This window comes from Cricetulus griseus, chromosome 8, assembly GCF_003668045.3.
Source record: "Cricetulus griseus strain 17A/GY chromosome 8, alternate assembly CriGri-PICRH-1.0, whole genome shotgun sequence".
Lineage (NCBI taxonomy): Eukaryota > Metazoa > Chordata > Mammalia > Rodentia > Cricetidae > Cricetulus > Cricetulus griseus.
The window spans coordinates 710,572-727,374 of record NC_048601.1 but is presented as its reverse complement, the minus strand read 5'-3'; the positions used below and the strand labels follow the sequence as shown (position 1 = coordinate 727,374).

At 42.3% G+C, this 16,803-nt stretch overlaps 1 protein-coding gene across 3 annotated transcripts in view; it reads right to left on the bottom strand.

Moving 5' to 3' along the window:
• The window catches only part of Dennd5b (DENN domain containing 5B), a 124,160-nt gene that overhangs the window by 31,160 nt on the left and 76,197 nt on the right, over positions 1-16,803 (bottom strand). For all 3 annotated transcript variants that reach the window (XM_027430043.2, XM_027430044.2, XM_035448786.1), the window contains 4 exons: positions 16,219-16,456; positions 13,104-13,254; positions 5,816-5,909; positions 914-1,045 (listed from right to left, as the gene is read on the bottom strand). In XM_027430043.2, coding sequence (XP_027285844.1) covers positions 914-1,045; positions 5,816-5,909; positions 13,104-13,254; positions 16,219-16,456 — 615 coding nt within the window. The remainder of the gene's footprint in view (positions 1-913; positions 1,046-5,815; positions 5,910-13,103; positions 13,255-16,218; positions 16,457-16,803) is intronic.

The window sequence follows — 16,803 nt, the reverse complement described above, 5'->3', positions numbered from 1 at the left end:
CATGTATGGGCACAAGCAAGGCTTTACACAGGTATACACACTGCTTTTCACATAAGAGAGCAACATTCTTTATATAACTCATGAATGGCTTCACATCATACTGAAGAGGAAGACTCCAGCTAAGGGCTAGGGAGATAGTTTGTAAGTAAAAGTGCTTGCTGTACAAGCCTGACCACCTGAGTTCAGATCCCGGGAACCATGTAAAAGCTGGGTAAGGCGGCACATGCCCCCAATCTCAACGCTACTATGTGAGATTTGAGATGAAGTTCATGGGCCTGCCATTTTCAAACAGCCATAGTGATGGCAACAAACAAACAAACAAAAAAACAAACAAACGAAAAACAAAAAAAACGCTGCCTAAAAGGAGGTAGATGGTAAGAACTGACTTTGCTAAGCTGTCCTCTGACTTGCACATGTGTGCCTACACACACACACCATACATCATACAATAGTTAAAAAAATATGAAAAACTATGCAATGCTCCCATGTCATTGATGCTGTGGGCTGTGAGACTTCATGGAGGTTCATGACTTCAGTGAAGAGCATTATCAGGTCTATGTTACAAAAAATGTTTCTTTTGAAGCTTGGAGAGGTGACTCAGGGGTTAACAGCACTGGCTGGTCCTGCAGAAGACCTGGGTTTGATTCCCAACACCCACACGGTAGCTCATAACCATCTGTAATGCCAATCCCAGAGGATCTGATGTCCTCTTTTGGCCTTCATGGGCACTGCCCACATGTGGCACACAGACATGGATACAGGCAAAACACCCATACTCATAAAAAAATGAAATAATGAACTTTTTTTTTTTTTTCAGAGAAGTTACAGGCACAAATGGGAGTTGACTTACCTCGTCTTAGATCCACACAGGGTATACATACGAATGCACACTGTCTGGGGGCAGGATACATACCTTCATTCTGCATTCTTTCAATAAGCCTTCTACAAATTTCCAGTTGGTCTGTGCAATCACAGCAGGTGAGAGATCTGACAGTTTTGGTTGTCTCATGTTTTTTCCTAAGCTTCGTGCCTCTTGCATGTATTTCTAAAAATCAGGAGTATTTTAAATGTATAAACATCACATATTATTTTCTACTTAAAACTTATATGAATAAATACAACAGGCAGGTTGTACAAAAGGCCGTAAGTGTACGTGGGCAACAGCAATTAAGATTTCGGTGATTGATAGAAGGCAGAGAACACGTGTATTCCTCCCCAAACCAGTTAACTCTTGTGAAAAGGGCTGTGACAGAAGCATTAAGTTGAAATTCATTCAAAATCAGGAGTTTCATTGAGTTTAGTCTTTTTAGTGGGGCCACCAACCTTATGATTAGTTGGGATCAAGATAAGAGCAAAAAAAAATTAGGTGTCTAGTCTAGTCTAGTCTGAGGTTCCACAGAAACAGAGTGGTTCTCAGGTCACTGGCTTCCTCTGTTCTACTTCTCTCAACAGAGACTTCAAGTCTGTCAATCATCTGGGGCACTGCTCTCCAGCCAAATCCTTGGCTCTAATTAACTTTAAATAGTACCAAAATTGTGTTGTAGCTAATGATCGTATCATCGAATGTCTAATGTTGCTGCATGTCACTGTATGGTCCATGCTATACAGTTCACAGAAAAGACTGAAAATCATGATGGGCTCCAGGTATGGGAGCTGGGATGACTCTACTGAGATGTTCACACAAAACCTTCCCTTGCACCAAAAAATGAAAAACAAAACAAAAAACCCTTCCTTCCTTTCCTTGTTCTACAATCCTTACTTTTATGCCCAGAGTCCTCTGCTGACTTTGTGGTACACACACACACACACACACACACACACACACACACACACACACACACACACACACACACAGAGAGAGAGAGAGAGAGAGAGAGAGAGAGAGAGAGAGAGTTTTCTAGGTCACCTGTATTTACATAGCAAGTTTGAGGTCAGGCTAGGTTACTCAAGAGCACATCTCAAAAGAGGCCCCCACACACCTCATCAGCACAGAACTATGTTCTCTGTGCTTCTCCACTGCCTGAAGAACCTCATCAAGTGCTTGGCATGAAGATTACAAGGCAGAATCTCCAAAAGATGTGTGTCTTAAGACTACATTTTGAAGAACTGCTCTAAATCGTACAGCAAAACTAGCATTTTGTTGAGGGAGACTGCGTGCTAGTGAATTGACACATTCACGGGCATAGGTGTAAATCTATTCTTATTATCTTAAGGGGAGAATTTGATACTATAAAATAAGATGTGTAAAATCCTTTGAACTCTTTAAATGTAAGAGAATCTGTTTCCCCTTTGGAAGAAAATAGACCCACTAAAGCTGCCAAAAGTTCCACTGATTAACGACCAAGTGATTAGTTTCTCTCAATGTTCATGACAAAAGGTAACATTAACAAGATGATATGGCTTGTTCTCGGTCTAATAATTTTTTTCAGTCTAATAATTTTAAGGAACCACTGAAACAGCAAATGAGTTCTCCATGTAACAGTTACTTCAGCACTTACATGTATGTTTCCACTTTAAATAAATAGTATTCAAAGGAAAAATAAAAATGAAAAACTGAGAATGAGAAAACTATTATCAGCAGGGACATTAAATGTAGCAGTGGGCACAGAAACCCGTTCTTTTTTTGTTTTCAAGACAGTGTTTCTCTGTGTAGCTTTGGAGCCTGTCCTGAGACTTTCTGAGAATAGGCTGGCCTAGAACTCACAGAGACCTGCCTCTGCCTCCTGAACATTGGGATTAAAGGCATGCTACACCACCTGTCAAAAGTCAATTTTCAAATAAGTAAATGTAGGAAATAAAAGCACTTTTAGAAAAATCAATCTGAGCTACAAGGCAGCATCGATATGGGGATTACATTTTCATTTTCTATTGTTATTTGGGGACAGAATTAAAAGCTAGATATAAAGATGGGTGAAAATAAATTTTTAATGTTGAAAGAGCTTTCCCACTGGGGATATAGTTCAACTGTAGAGTGCCTGACTATCATATACAAAACCCTGGTTTAATTCCCAGCACCATATAAACACTGGGTGTGGTGGGGTTGGACAGATGCTCAGAGGAATCGAGTGTGTGCTGATTTTGCAGGGGACTTGAGTTCGGTTTCCAGCACCCACATCAGGGAGCTCAGTTAACTCCAGCTCTAGGAGTATGTGATGTCTCTGGCTTCCACAGGCACCTGTACTTAAGTACACATAGCCCCACACACATGAACATAATTTAAAAGAAATATAAAGGCCAGGTGAGGTGGTATACACCTTTAATCCCAGCACTAGGGAGGCCAAGGTAAGCTGATTTCTGTTAAATTGGAGGCCTGCCTGGTCTACACAGGGAGCTTCAAGATGGTCACATGTCCATAGTGAGACCCTGCCTCATAAAACCACCACCACTGCAATTAACAATATTATTATTATTATTATTATTATTAAAAACAAACCAAACTGGGTATAGTGATGCTGTCTTTAATCCCAGTACTTTGGGGGTGGAAAAGGAGGATCAGAAGTTCAAGATCAGCCTTAAATACATGCCAGTTTATGTCAGGCTAGGATACACGGACCCTGTCTCAATACAAAAGCAAACGGAGGTTATTACTCTTGGAGAGGACCTGAATTTGGTTCCTAGCACCCACTTCAGGCGGTTCACAAGCAACTGTAACTCTAGCTACAAGAGATGCAATGTACTCTGAGGGCATTGTACTCAGGTGGCATTCACATCCTCAGACAGACAGACAGGCAGATGTGAACACCCATACACACAGCAAAAACAATAAAACAGTTGGGTGTAGTGGTGCACACCTTTAATCCCAGATCTTGGGGGGCAGGGGCATACCAATCTCTGTGAGTTCCAGGCTAGCCAGAGTTACATGGTTGATACCCTGTCTCAAAATAAAAACAAAACAAGTACAACAAACCCAGAAACCGCCCCCCACCGAAAAAAAGAAGCAATAAGCCACTAGGAAATATGTATTAAATTGCAATCTTGTTCAATAAACACTGATTTTTAGAAATAATTGCTCTTTAATATAGCCTTCCCCACAATTTTGTAATAGCTTATTATATTATATATTACATAATAATATATATTATATTATATTCTGACCTTTTAGTTGGTGCTAACTCACTGGAAAGGAAGACTGCTGTAAATGTAAACTAATGACATAACAGAGAAAAAGTTAAGCCAGAGTCCTAGACTATTTGTGTCCTCAGGTGAGCAGTGGTTACAGCATGATTAGTGGGAAGACACTTGAGCCTGGACATTAGGAGTCCTGTGCTACAGGCTCAGCTCTGCTGTGTATGTCCATTTAACTGTGGGCAAATTTCTTGCTTGTCAGCTAAAATGTCAAGCTAGACAAGACAACCTCAAAGGTTCCTCCTCTTAGCACTAGTATTCTATGATGATGAGTGAGTTTTCTGAAACAAAATGTAGACCAGGAAAAGTAAATTAAAATGGTATGAAGACAAATATCTAATAAAAGCTGATATTCAGCTACTTCTGCACTTGTGAAAAGAAATCCTTAAAATATAAAGGATTTATCATACATTTCTCTCCCATTTAAAAGAAAAGTAATTTGTTATCGAGGTTCTTCATACATATATACATACATATATACACATGTATACATACACACATACCCCTCAATGACTCAGGACTTGAATGTCAGTTTTACTGTCAACAGCATAAAATTACTTATGCAAGCACATGCCAGCACAAACAGGCAGCAAACAAAGAGCAAAACATGCTACATGCACTCATAGGTGTGGGCCATTCAAGAAACACCAAGTAGCAAGATTCAGGAATATCTTGTGAAGCACTTTCAAGGCCAAGGACATACCAGGCAGCACTCAGAGAAGGACTTTTTAGGAAGCCGTGCGGGAGGAGTTGGGCCCTGATCCCACTCCCAGAATGCCATGGAGTTCTGACAGACCAAAAGTCCCCCGGAAGGCTAAGATGATGACGACATTTCAATGACAGAGAAGTAAACAAGGGGGGAAAAAAGAAAGAGAAGCAAAACCTGCATGCACATGATAGGACCACAGCATGGGGAGGGGAGTGAAGGAAAGACAATGAACAAGAAGAAAGGCTTCGGTCTGGAATGGTGTTTTCTATTGTATTTCTACCCATCTGAGTTTACAAAACAGTTATGAAGATTTTTGTTCCAACTTTTCTTTTTATCACAAGAAATAAAATATAATTACTAAAACGTAATTTGAATTTTATTTTCAATGAATACAAATAAAGCATATAGATTTTAGTCTAAAAAACAGCTCTGGTGCCTCTAAAAAATGGCATCAGCAATCCAAAAGCCAAAAGCCAAAAGCCAAAGAATGTGTTACTATATCTTAAATAATATGTGAAACTTAGATATATGTGTATCTCAATGTTTCTACCTTCAGGAGACCTACTGACCAAAAGTTTACCCTAAATAAAGCATGCCTTTAATCCCAGCACTCGGGAGGCAGAGGCAGGTGGGTCTCTCTGAGTTCGGAGGCCAGCTTGGTCCACAGAGTGAGTGCCAGGACAGGCTCCAAAGCCACACAGAGAAACCCTGTCTCAAAAAACAACAACAACAAAACCCCAACAACAACAAAATGTTTACCCTAAATAAAGCATCTATTAGATTTAATACACAGACATAAAGCCCTATTGTAGATGAATAAAAGGACAAGACTGGAAAAATGCTTTCTGCTACATTTTAGTATAAAAATAGTATTTTAAAATAAGAGGAACTGTTTTTAAAAGACCTTGAAAGATCCTAACACCTCCTGGGTGAGTTTTCTGATCTCTGCATTGTGGCATCCCAGGCAGTCCGACCACATACCTCCCGTATGTCATTGTCCAGTCCAATGTGTTCAGAATGCTGGCGAAGGCGCTCTTTCCGGCGCTGTGCTGTGGCACTTCGACTCACCCAGCGACTGGCAAATAAATATATGGAGACAATATAGATTAAGAAAATCAGCCAAATAAAAAGACAAAACAGAAAGAATGGTCTGGGTGTTGGTGGCACACGCCTGTAATCCCAGCACAAGAGGCAGGAGGATCTGTGAGTTTGAGGCCAGCCTGTTCTACAGAGTGAGTTCCAGAACAGCCAGGGCTATATAGAAAAACCCAATCACAAAACAAACAAACAAACAAACAAAACCCCCCCAAAACACCAACCTTCTCCAAAACAACGACAAAAAGCAAAGCAAAACGAAACAAGGAACCAGAAAGAGTGAATCGTTCTGCACAAATGGCTAGCAGTAGCCGTTTTCCTCTCTCCTTCCCTTGTTTCTTCTTCAGTCTCCTGCTCTCTGGTCTGGCCTTGAAATCACCCGTGCCACCACACTCAGTTCTTTCAACCAATTCTTTTCAAAATATGCTTAAAGTTATAATTTTAGATGACATTTAATTTACCCATCAAAGCAGTCAATCTAATGGATTTTGGATATTCACAACCATCCCCACAATTAATACTTTTAAAAAACTGAGGTCAGGGACCACGCTGGGTCCTCTGCAAAAGCAATAATATGTGCTCTTAATCACTAAACCATCTCTCCATGCTTGATTGTTACGTTTTTAAAGGGAGGTCTTTCTAAACTTAAGGCTCTTTTGTGTCAGGGAGGTAGGATATGATTATTCTGGGCTCTAAAATTATATGATTGTGTTTCTATGAAATGGTGGCCTATAAGATGTTTTATGAAAAAACTTGTTTGTTTTAGAAATTTTTCTTTTATGTGCATCCGTGTTCTGCCTGCATGTATGTCTGTGTGAGGGTACTGGAGCCTCTGGAACTGGAGTTACAGACAACTGTAAGCTGCCATGAGGATGCTGGGAACTAAACCCAGGTCCTCTGGAAGGGCAGCCAGTGCTTTTAACAGCTGAGCCATCTCTCTAGTCCTGGACCTCAGAAATCTGAAACATTTCCATCTAATGTGTGAATGTCTATCTCCTGTTACATTAGCTCTTCCATACCTTTTGTGCTCCTTTTTCTTTCAATTCTGGCCCAAGACCCAAGAAAATCATACAAAGTACTCCAGAAGTGATGTCCTTTCCTTTTAACAATTCTCTTCCTTCCAACCTTGCTGAGCAGAGCCCCAAATCCTGGGAAAACTGTCCTTGACTCCTTGGTTTCACACCACACCAGGACCTGCTTCCCTTTAGGACACGAATACCTCCATATGCCCTTTATCAGCTCTCAACAGACTTTACTCTCAAGTGCTACCGCTTAACTGCTCAATACAACACAAAATGTAATTTCTACAGCTTATTCTCATAAAAACTACATGGCACAAATAGCTTACAATAGATAGAACTTAAATTAACAGAGAAAAATGTAAAAAGACCCAAGGGTAGATCTTTGGCACAGAGACCTTGAAAATAGTGCGTGGGAAAAGGAGCTTGCCTCCAAGCCTGCTGAAGTGAGAAGGCTGAGTCCCAAACGCTGCCCTCTGGTTTCTGATGTGCACCATGGCATGTGTGAAAACCCCCAATTAATGTAATTTAAAAAGGGAAAACGGTACTGCCATAAAGATAGTTAGCACAAATTTCACAGGGACTGACAAATTCGGGTTCATCTGAGCATGGAGGTACATGTTTATAGCCCCAACTCTTGGGAGGTAGAGACAAGGGGGACAGTGTATTGTAGGCCATCCTGAGCTCCTTGGTAAGACTTGGTCTCAATAAACCCCAAACTAAATCATCCAAGCAACCCACCAACCAACCAACTGACCAACCAACCAAAAGTCTGAACTCCTCATCCCAAAACAAATTAGGGTTAATAGGCAGGGTGGTACAAATAAACACTAATTATATGAAAAAATATAAATATGCTATGTGGGGGCAAAAATATCCTATTTAATTATGTTTTCAGAACAGGGAAATGAGACCGTTTAAGAAAATCACCGAGGAAGGAGAGTGTGGGGTCATGGTGCTGCTAGTACACTTCTGGGGGTCTGGTGGTGTGAGGTGGGTGGGGTGGGGTGGGGTTCTGGTGAGTTCTGGTGGTGTGGGGTTCTGGGGTGGTGTGGGTGGAGGTGGGTGGGGTGGGGTTGTGGTGGGATGGGTGGGTGGGGGGTGTGGGGGGGTGGTGGGTGGGGGTGGGGTTCTGGTGGGGTGTGGGTTCTGGGTGGGGTGGGTGGGGTGGGGTGGGGTGGGGGGGTGGGGTGGGGTTCGGGGTGGGGTGGGGTGGGGTTCTGGTGGTTCTGGTGGGGTGGGGTGGGGTGGGGGTTGGGGTGGGTGGGGGTGGGTGGGGTGGGGTGGGGTGGTGTGGGGTGGGGTGGGATGGGGTGTCTGGGGGGGGGTTGGGTGGGGTGGGGTGGGTTCTGGTGGGGTGGGGTTCTGGGTGGGGGTGGGGGGTGGTGGTGGTGGGGTGGGGTTTCTGGTGGGGGGTGGGGTTCTGGTGGGGTGGGGTGGTCTGGTGGGGTGGGGTGGGGTCGGTGTGGGGGGTGGGGTGGGGTAGGGTGGGGTCTGGTGGGGTGGTGTGGGGTGGGGTCTGGGGGTGGGGTGGGGTGGTGTGGGGTGGTGTGGGGTGGGGTGTAGCAGCCTGGAGCTTACATAGGTCCTGCCCCCAGTCCCGTATGCACTGCCCAGCTGTACAATCTCCCTGACTCTTGACAACAGGATACCAGGGATGAGTCTCACCAATATTCCAGTATTTATGGTGCCTCAGAAACCTTGAACCAGTTCAATGACTCAATGCATTAAGTGTCTGCATGTAAAGCTGTTTGGGCAAAGTAACATACTGTATGGCACACGGCAGATTGAAACGTCACTTTAGTAAATGAATGTGCAGTGGAGAGACAGAAAGATGACTGAGAGAAGCAGGTTTGGAGATGCAATGGCAGCAACAGGAATGAGAGTGTGTCCCTAGAGCAGACAAAGGAGCACATTGCTGCCATGTAGGACTGGTGTTTGGGCCTCTGCGAGGCTCAGGCCACCCACCTGTCTACATTGCCTCATTGCTGTCTGCTAGGCTGGTGCCACCTGCAGCATGGAATGGCTGCTCACCTTGACACAAGGAGAGCACAGGGCCATAGTATCCACAGGCTGGAAACACGATGCTCATGCCTGGGGTACCCGTGGGGAGGCTGTTACCAGGGCGGGGTGGAGTACACAAGCCTGCAGCCAGCACAGGTCTTGTCCCCGGTAATGCTGCCCAACTTCACCATCACCCTGACTCTGAGCAACAAGATACCCAAGATGAAGAATGGTTCCTTTTCTGGATCAAGTCTCCTTGAAAGACTTCCATGGTCCATGATGCCACTGGAGGCAACGCTGATGTCCATGATCTGTGCTGCTGCCAGAAACTATGTTGATGTCTATGATCTGAGCCCGCTGCCCTCCCCCCAAAAAAACAAAAACAAAAACACCAAGTTCAATTTGTGTTGCCTATATAGTCACTGGAGCCTAGTCAAACTAACAGTGGCCAGTCCCTCAAAGAAAATCGAGTCCTTTCCCACCCCTCCACCATAAGCCATCAACTGTGAAGAGCTACACTTCAGGATCTTTACCAAATTTTAAAGAACTCTTTTCAACAGCTCACTGTCTTAACTGTCTCTTTTTTTTGGGGGGGGCGGGCAGTGCTGGTGGGAGAGAAGTTGCTTCAATGTCTCCCATCCTCAGTTATGAGTCTGCAATCATGGACACCACTGCTGCAGAAGCTTCCTTGCCCATAGCAGAAGCAAATGTGGGACACACTGAGTGTAGCTTGAGCATATGAGACCTCAAAACCCACCCCATAGGAAGATACCTCTTCTAACAAAGCCATGCCTACTCCAACAAGGCCACACCTCCTAATAGTGCCACTCCCTAACTTTATATGGAAAAACAAAAGACCCAGGATAGCCAAAACAAGCCTGTACAATAAAAGAACTTCCAGAGGCATCACCATCCTGGATTTCAAGCTCTATTAGCGCTATAGTCCTGAAAACAGCTTGGTATTGGCACAAAAATAGACAGGTAGACCAATGAAATCGAGTTGAAAACCCTGATATTAAACTGCACACCTATGAACGCCTAATTTTGGACAAAGAAGCCAAAGCTATACAATGGAATAAAGAAAGCATCCTCAAAAAATGGTGCTGACATAACTGGATGCTGGCATGTAGAAGACTGCAGATAGATCCATGTCTATCGACATGCTCAAAACTTAAGTCCAAATGGATCAAAGACCTCAACATAAACCCAGCCACACTGAACTTATTAGAAGAGAAAATAGGAAATACCCTTGAAGGAATTGGTACAGGAGACCACTTCCTGAACATAACACCAGTAGCTCAGACACTGAGATCCACAATTAATAAATGGGACCTCCTGAAACTGAGAAGCTTCTTTTTCTTTTTTTTAAAAAGATTTATTTATTATGTATACAGTGTTCTGCCTGCACATCAGAAGAGGGCACCAGATCTCATTACAGATGGCTGTGAGCCATGATGTGGTTGCTGGGAATTGAACTCAGAACCTCTGAAAGAGCAGCCAGTGCTCTTAACCTCTGAGTTCTCTCTCCAGCCTGATTTGTTTTCTTGTGCTTGAAAATGTTTTTTATTGTTTGCTGTTATGTTCATTTCACTGCTAAATTCTTTTATCCCTGAAACAGTCTTTCTATGTAGCCCAGATTGGCTTTGAATTTTCCTCAGTTACCCAAATGCTAAGATTACAAGTATGTACCACCAAGCTGGATTCACTGTTCAATCTTTAGCCAGGATAATCCTATATACCAATGGCACAACCAATACTTACCAAACAGACGAAAACCATAATGTTATCAAAGGGAAACAAAAACTGTTAGGCCAACAGTGTACTCATTTATATCAAAGCAATTCAAACAGTTAGAGTATTTTATAAGTAAATGAAAAGAAAACTTGAGCCCTGGGAGACAGATGTAGCTCAGTTGGTAGAGTTCTCACCTAGCATGCACAACACCTTTAATTTCACCTCCAGCATCATGTAAGTCAGATGCTGTACCACACATCTGCAATCTAGCACTCTAGATAGAAACAGAGGTATGAGGATGAGAGCTGTCCTCAGCTCTAAAGTGGTGTCTGCACCCCGCCCCTGAGAGGCTCGGGATCGTTGCAAAAGAGGGAATGAAAAGATTGCAGGAGACAGAGGGTGAGGAGAATGGTTGTGAAACTGATTTCCATCCAGGACAGGGCCATCACACAAATGAACTCACAGTGGGTGTGGCTGCCTGCACAAGAGCCAGATGGTCAGAATTTCAGCACGGATGGAGAAAGGGTTCATGAAGACCCATTTCTACCTGGAGAGCAATTGGCAATTGGCTGGAGGAGGGAGTTGGTTTTCCTCAGGGACACATGGCCCCTTCCAGGCTACCCATGTTCTGGTAGCTGGCCCTACCCTGTCACATACTGCCAGCACTAAGTAAGTTCAGTAGGTTAAAATAAATGAGAGACAGAGGGGGGGAGGAAGGGAGGGAGGGAGGGAGGGAGGGAGAGAGAGAGGGGGGGAGAGAGAGAGAGAGAGAGAGAGAGAGAGAGAGAGAAGAGAGAGAGAGAGAGAGAGGGAGAGAGAGAGAGGAGAGAGGGAGAGGAGAGAGAGAGAGAGAGAGAGAGAGAGAGAGAGAGAGAGAGAGAGAGAATCAGGAGCACTGAGGGGATTGCTGGAGAACAAGAAGGGGGTGTATATGATCAAAACATATTGTATATGTGTATAAAATTCTCAAAGAATAAATAGAAAATATATGAAAAAGAAGTTCAGAGCAATCTGAACTGAAAGTCTGGGGCTAGTCCAGGAATACCAGGTCATGTCTCAAACAAACAAACAAAAACCAAACATAAACCTCAGAGTTACTCTTACTGACCTCACAGAAGAACTGGATTTGGCTCCTAGCACCCATAGTGGCTCACAAGCATCTGTTAACTCCAGTTCTAGGGGATCTGATGCCCTCTTCTAGCTACCACTGGTACCAGGCATGCACATGGTGTATATAACATATATGTAGGCAAAATACCAATACACATAAATCTTTTAAAAAGTGAATACACTGAGCCCCATAATCACCAACATTTTTTAGCAAAGTTTCAAGTTCAGTGTTTATCTGTTTGCTTTATGACACAGGGTCACTATATAGTCTACACTATCTTCAAACTTGCTATGTTGTTCAAGCTGTCCTTAAATTCAAATTTTTTTCTAGGTCTCCCTTTCAACTATCAGGGTTACTGGCAAAGTCACCACCCCTGATTAGTATTAAGACAGTGTTTTGCCAGGCGGTGGAGGTACACATATTTAACCCCAGCATTTGGGAGGCAGAGGCAGGTGGATCTCTGAGTTTGAGGCCAGCCTGGTCTACCGAGCTAGTTCCAAGACAGCCAGAGCTGTTATACAAAAAAACCCTGTCTTGAAAAACCAAAAAAAAAAAAAAAAACAAAAAAAAAAAAAAACAAAAAAACAAAAAAAGCTAGGCGGTGGCAAATGCCTTTAATCCCAGCACTTGGGAGACAGAAGCAGGCATTATCTCTCTGAGTTTGAGGGTAGTCTGGTCTACAAAGCAAGTTCCAGGGCAGGCTTCAAAGCTATACAGAGAAACCCTGTTTTGAACCTCCCCCCAAAAAACTCCCAAAAAACCCAAACAAACAAACAAACAAACAAAAAACCCAAACCCCAGACTGTTTTAATGTAGCCATTTAACTGTGTACTTGGGTTTGATTCTAGCACTTCAAGGATAAAAAAAAAAAAAAAGACCATAGGGTTACAGAGCCATGGGTTCAGTCTGCAATACTGGGATAGGATGGGGGAAAAGAAGGAAAGAAAGAAAAAGGAAAGGATGCTGACGAAGACCATATATTTGATGCCAGCCTTCGATTATATACTGAATTCTAGTTTAGTCTGTTTTAATTATTGAGACTCTGTCAATACCAGTAACAAAAACACAAATTAAAAAAAAGAATACAAGAAAGAAATGTGTCTATTAATACTTCTGTGAAAAAAAATCCCTGGTCTTTAGAATTTTTTTTTAACATAACAATTAAAAGTCAAGTGCTTTCAAAGGAATAATTAAATTTAAAGACGTAATAGGTAAGATATTTAATGTTCACACACTGCCTGGCTAACACTGGAGAACAATTACCTTCTTTCATTAAACTCATCACTCAGGTAAAACGAATGCTTACTTGTTATTGGCTGGTCCTGTGGCCAAGACATCTGACTGTAACTTCGGGAAGAACCCTTGCTCGTATTTGCCTTGACCAATTTTCATATCAAGTAGATGTGGGTGAATAGCAGTGTGGTCCATTTTCATCAGTCTTTGCTCAATTGACTGGGCTATAAATTAAATTTACAATAAATTAGAGGCATTTTGTTTCTAAAAATCAATGTTGTATCATACATTCATGCACCTACAGAAACCTCAAGTCATCCTCTTACCCTGAAAAAGCTTTTCACACAGGTCTCTGGGAATCAGAAATATGAATGTAGAAAAATTAGCTTTAAGTAAATATTGGAAATATTACAGATATCCATCCATAGGGAGCACACAGCAATGTAACTTTTTAGTACTTATACTGCCAGGGAATACTGAATATTCAGAAATTAGCAAATGCCTGCTTTGTGAGGTCAGAGGCTGGGTCTATTGTTAAAAGTTTCAAGGGTTTGTATCAATATTGATTTGTGGTGATTGGTGAGGAGAAAGAAAATCATATTACTATCCATTTCTGGTTTTTCTGTAATCACAAGGCTCTGGAGCCAGTGTCAACAGTAGACAGTCTGCGCCTCACAGGTTCACCTGTAAAGAAATAACGGAGCCAGGCCTGGTGGTACAGGCCTGTAACCCCTAGCTAGTTAGGAAGCCAAGGAAGTAGAATTGAGGGTTCAAAGCTTTCCTATGCAATGACTGGGAATGTCTCAAAACAAAGAAATATAAAAAGTAGTCGTGTGCTTCTCTGTCATGCCCAAGGCAAGGCCCTGCATTAAATTCCTAGCACTGAACACTCTCTCTCTCTCTCTCTCTCTCTCTCTCTCTCTCTCTCTCTCTCTCTCCCTCCCTCCCTCCCTCCTTCCCTCCCTCACACCCACCAAACTAATATCTGTGCTGAATGGGGGAGCCATAGACAACAGTCTCCTTTTACTTTTTCAAAATTCCTGGCAACTATGGCCATAACCTAATCTTATTTTCAGGCATGCTAAGTCTATAATGGTACTATTTTCAAAAGCACCTCACACAGTTTCTGAGATGAGAGTGAGATTATCAGGCTCCAAGGGGCAAAGAGAAAATCCATTTTAATTGGTAAGATTTCCCAGACACAGGTTAAGCTAAGGAACTCTGGGTACTTCATTTTAAAAATTCTGCCAGGAAGAGAGGGATGAGATTTTCCCAAGGTATTTACATAACTATTAAAAGCACTAAAAGTCATAATTCTCTCAACAACTTTATTTATTCTATCTCCTCAGCTTCTAGAAACACAGAGAGACTTGCCACTTCCTGAAGGGGCTCCAAGGAATCACCCTTATACATAGGAATACAACAATGTGCCTTGAAGACTGCATAAAAGTTATTATTTACTACTTCTTTCCTTGGAAATGCTAAAGCAACGTTATTACTTCCATGACTGAACTGTTTAAATAGAGATGGAAAGGAAGGACTAAGCAACCAACAGAAGCAGAGCAAAGAAGCTACACACCATTGTGTCCTCTTATACAGTAGAACATTTGGTCTCAAATAAAAAATATCACACACACACCTCTCGCCCCCCCCCACGGCCCCCGTCCCTGACAGAGTTTCTTTATGTAGGCCTGGATGTCCTGGAACTCGCTCTGTAGACAGGCTAGCCTGAAACTCACAGAGATCTGCCTGCCTCTGACCCCAAGTATGTGGTGGACTAAAGGCATGTGTCACTCTGCCTAGCAAAAGTGCCACTTTTAATTTAATGGAAAGAAATAAAAGGATATATGTTTCTATTCAGCAAAGAATGGGTTGGGAACTAGGCATAAATGTGCAAAACCCCATGAATTGGTACGTTTTACATATTTGTTAATGAATAAGCCTACCAATAAAAGGATAAGATGTTAGGTACTGGAAGTCAGTCAAATCTGGATCCAACTGGTGGCTCCACTGAGAACTAGTTATAGAACCACAGCCAAGCTGGGCATTGGTGGTACACGCCTTTAATCCCAGCACTTGGGAGGCAGAGGCAGGCAGATCTCTATGAGTTCGAGGCCAGCCTGGTCTCCAGAGCGAGTGCCAGGATAGGCTCCAAAGCTATGCAGAGAAACCCTGTCTCAAAAAACCAAAAACCAAAAAAAAAAAAAAAAAAAAAACCAAAAAGAAGAACCACAGCCAAATTCTTTAACCCCTCAGTTTCCTCACCCATAGAATAATAGTAATAAAGCAACAGCAAAAATACCTGTGTATATACCCCTGTCATTAAGGGTACATGTAAAAGGGCATATCAAAACAAACACTGGCATAACTGGCATGTAAGAAAGGCTCAAATGTTGGCTATTAGTGGGGTTATTTATTTAACAGAGCATATTTCACAATCAGACAAGGAAAATTCATCATTCTTTGAAGGAAATTGGTGTTAGGGTTGGGGGAAACTTTAATTTGAATGGAAAAATCCAAGGATTTAATTTCAAGACTAACTGTACCACAAAGCAAATATGTACTGTTGAAGTTATGTAAGCTAGACAGCATTTTACATAACTAAATTTCCTTTTTGCTTTGTTTTTATTTTAGACAAAATCTTGCTACATTACCCAGGCTGGCTTTAAATGCCTGGTGCCAGGCTTCCTGAATTTGGCTTCCTGAGTGCTAGGACTTAGGCACGTACGTACCACCATGCCCAGTTTTGGGTTAACTACTTTAAGTTGATAACACCAAAGATAGAGGTTAACATTTTTTTTCTAACACAAGAAAATAGCAAAAATCTGCATCTTTTGAATGTCAACAGAAATAGTGATTCACAGAAATCTGAAGAAAAAGTATAAAAATACTTCTTGATAATACCAGGGTTAGTCCTGATGTCCTAAAATGAAAGTTAACTTTAGCAGGACAGTGGAGGCACACACCTTTAATCCTGATACTTGGGAGACAGAGACAGGCAGATCTCTTGAGTTTGAGGCCCAGCCTGGTTTACAGAGTGAGTTCTAGGATGGCCAGGGCTATATAGAGAAACCCTGTCTCAAACCCCCCCCCAAAAAAGGAGAAAATTAATTTTGTGTTATATAAGTCAACAATCTATAAAAAGAAATGATCATGGATTATTTTCCTCTAAGCCATGGCAAACATACCTGCTTCTTTTAAACTGCTGCACTTCTGATACACAGATGTCCGAAGGGTGGGCGTAGGCGCCCTGACATTGTACAGTCGTATCTTCTCAATCCGAGAGTCAAAGACCCGAAGCAGAGGGTCTTTCTCTTCCCACTGAGACATGATTTTATTATCAATGAAGGTGGCAAACATCTGTGTTTCAATGAAGCGTGAAAGAAATGGCAGGTAAGGCTCAGGCTGGTCCGAGAGGAAAGAGGCCTGTAAGGAGATAATTAGCAAATTATTACTTTAATGAGGTCGTCTTAATATTATGTAAGATGAACATGAACAGTTTGTTAAGGTTATTACTTTTTAAACTTATAACACATACAATTGATGCTTGACACTTAAGATCTTGCCAGTCCATTTTTTTCCCCTTTCCTCTAAGTTTGTAGAGTTTTTGGTCACTGAGGATGCTAGCTTGATCTTACCTTTCAAAACTGATTTATATTAGTATCCCAAGGACCACTGCCCAGGAGAGAGGACATCAATAATGACTGATGGCCGATAAGTTGCTATTGGATGCACTGTCAACCATCGACGTGACTTACCATTACATTCTGATT